This window comes from Cyprinodon variegatus, unplaced genomic scaffold, assembly GCF_000732505.1.
Source record: "Cyprinodon variegatus isolate N-32 unplaced genomic scaffold, C_variegatus-1.0 Scaffold658, whole genome shotgun sequence".
In the NCBI taxonomy this organism is placed as follows: domain Eukaryota; kingdom Metazoa; phylum Chordata; class Actinopteri; order Cyprinodontiformes; family Cyprinodontidae; genus Cyprinodon; species Cyprinodon variegatus.
Window position 1 is genome coordinate 450266 of NW_015151111.1, and position 1318 is coordinate 451583.

At 54.3% G+C, this 1318-nt stretch overlaps 1 protein-coding gene across 1 annotated transcript in view; it reads left to right on the plus strand.

Annotated features, from left to right (window-relative positions):
• snapc4 (small nuclear RNA activating complex polypeptide 4) overlaps positions 1–1318 on the plus strand; it is a 26736-nt gene that overhangs the window by 4258 nt on the left and 21160 nt on the right. The window contains exons 2-4 of the mRNA XM_015393828.1: positions 481–594; positions 700–933; positions 1001–1123. Of these exons, the coding sequence (XP_015249314.1) occupies positions 880–933; positions 1001–1123 (177 nt within the window). The 5' untranslated portion in view covers positions 481–594; positions 700–879. The remainder of the gene's footprint in view (positions 1–480; positions 595–699; positions 934–1000; positions 1124–1318) is intronic.

Genomic DNA, 1318 nt, shown 5'->3' on the forward strand with positions numbered 1-1318 from the left:
GAAACAGAACCACATAGAAACAGAACCACATAGAAACAGAACCACATAGAACAGAACCATATAGAACAGAACCACATAGAAACAGAACCACATAGAAACAGAACCACATAGAAACAGAACCACATAGAACAGAACCACATAGAAACAGAACCACATAGAAACAGAACCACATAGAACAGAACCACATAGAACAGAACCACATAGAAACAGAACCACATAGAACAGAACCACATAGAACAGAACCACATAGAACAGCGGAGGAATGGGTCACCATCCCATCTGGGCCAAACAAAGCCGAGCAGAACCGCCTCACATCTTGATCCAGAAACAGAAACCAGGATCTTGGATGAAAGGGTCTTTAAGGTTCTGGTTCTGGCCTCAGAGGGGGTGGAACAGAACCAGGTAGATCTATTCAGACTAGACCTGCAGTAGAACCAGAACCAGGCAGGCCTCTCTGACCCGACTGTCTCTGTCTTCCAGAAATGGCGGAGAACCTGTCGGCCCAGAGGGACCGCATCCAGAGGCAGGTGGAGGCGCTGGAGCGGCGCCTGGCCGTGACCCAGGAGGAGCTGGACCTGCTGAGCAGTGAGACCGGTACCAGCTGGGTCCTGATCCATCGGACCCCCCATCAGACTCGCTGATGAACAGGAAGGAAACGGTTCTGCGTCTCTGACTCCGCCTCTCTCTCTCTCTGCTTAGATGGTGAATCAGACGGGGAGGACGAGGAGAACCAGGTGGGACAGGTGAGACAGAACACCCAGAACATCCTGTTGGCGGTCCGGTACGGGACAGAACCTGACAGGTCTGTGTGTCCAGAGTCCAGTGCACCTGCTGGCCCAGAGAGAGAAGATCCAGACGGAAATCCAGAACCTGGAGGACATGCTGGGTCCGATGAGCGGCTCTGGCAGTGACGGCAGCAGCTCCAGCGACGAGGTCGGTACCGGTCAGGACCCGGTGGCAGGGTTCTGGTTCTGGTGTGACTGGTGTGTTCTGTCCACAGAGCGAGCTGGACCTGTCTCCGTCTGTGGACTCGTGTCTCCAGCTGAACCTGGTCTACCAGCAGGTGGTCCAGGAGACGTTGGCCCACCTGGAGACGCTCCTGACCCGCAACCAGAAGCAGCAGGTGAGGACGGGCCGCTCCAGAACCCCAGGACATTCCAGAATTCTAGTCCAGGCCCGCGTCTACTCCACATGGGAGGAACCGGAACCACAGAACTCTGTAACCTGCTGGGTCTTGGTGGTCCAGATAGAGACCAGAATCGCTGAAGATGCTCAGAATCCATTTCCCTCCTTGGCTTTGTTCTCACATTAAATGTAG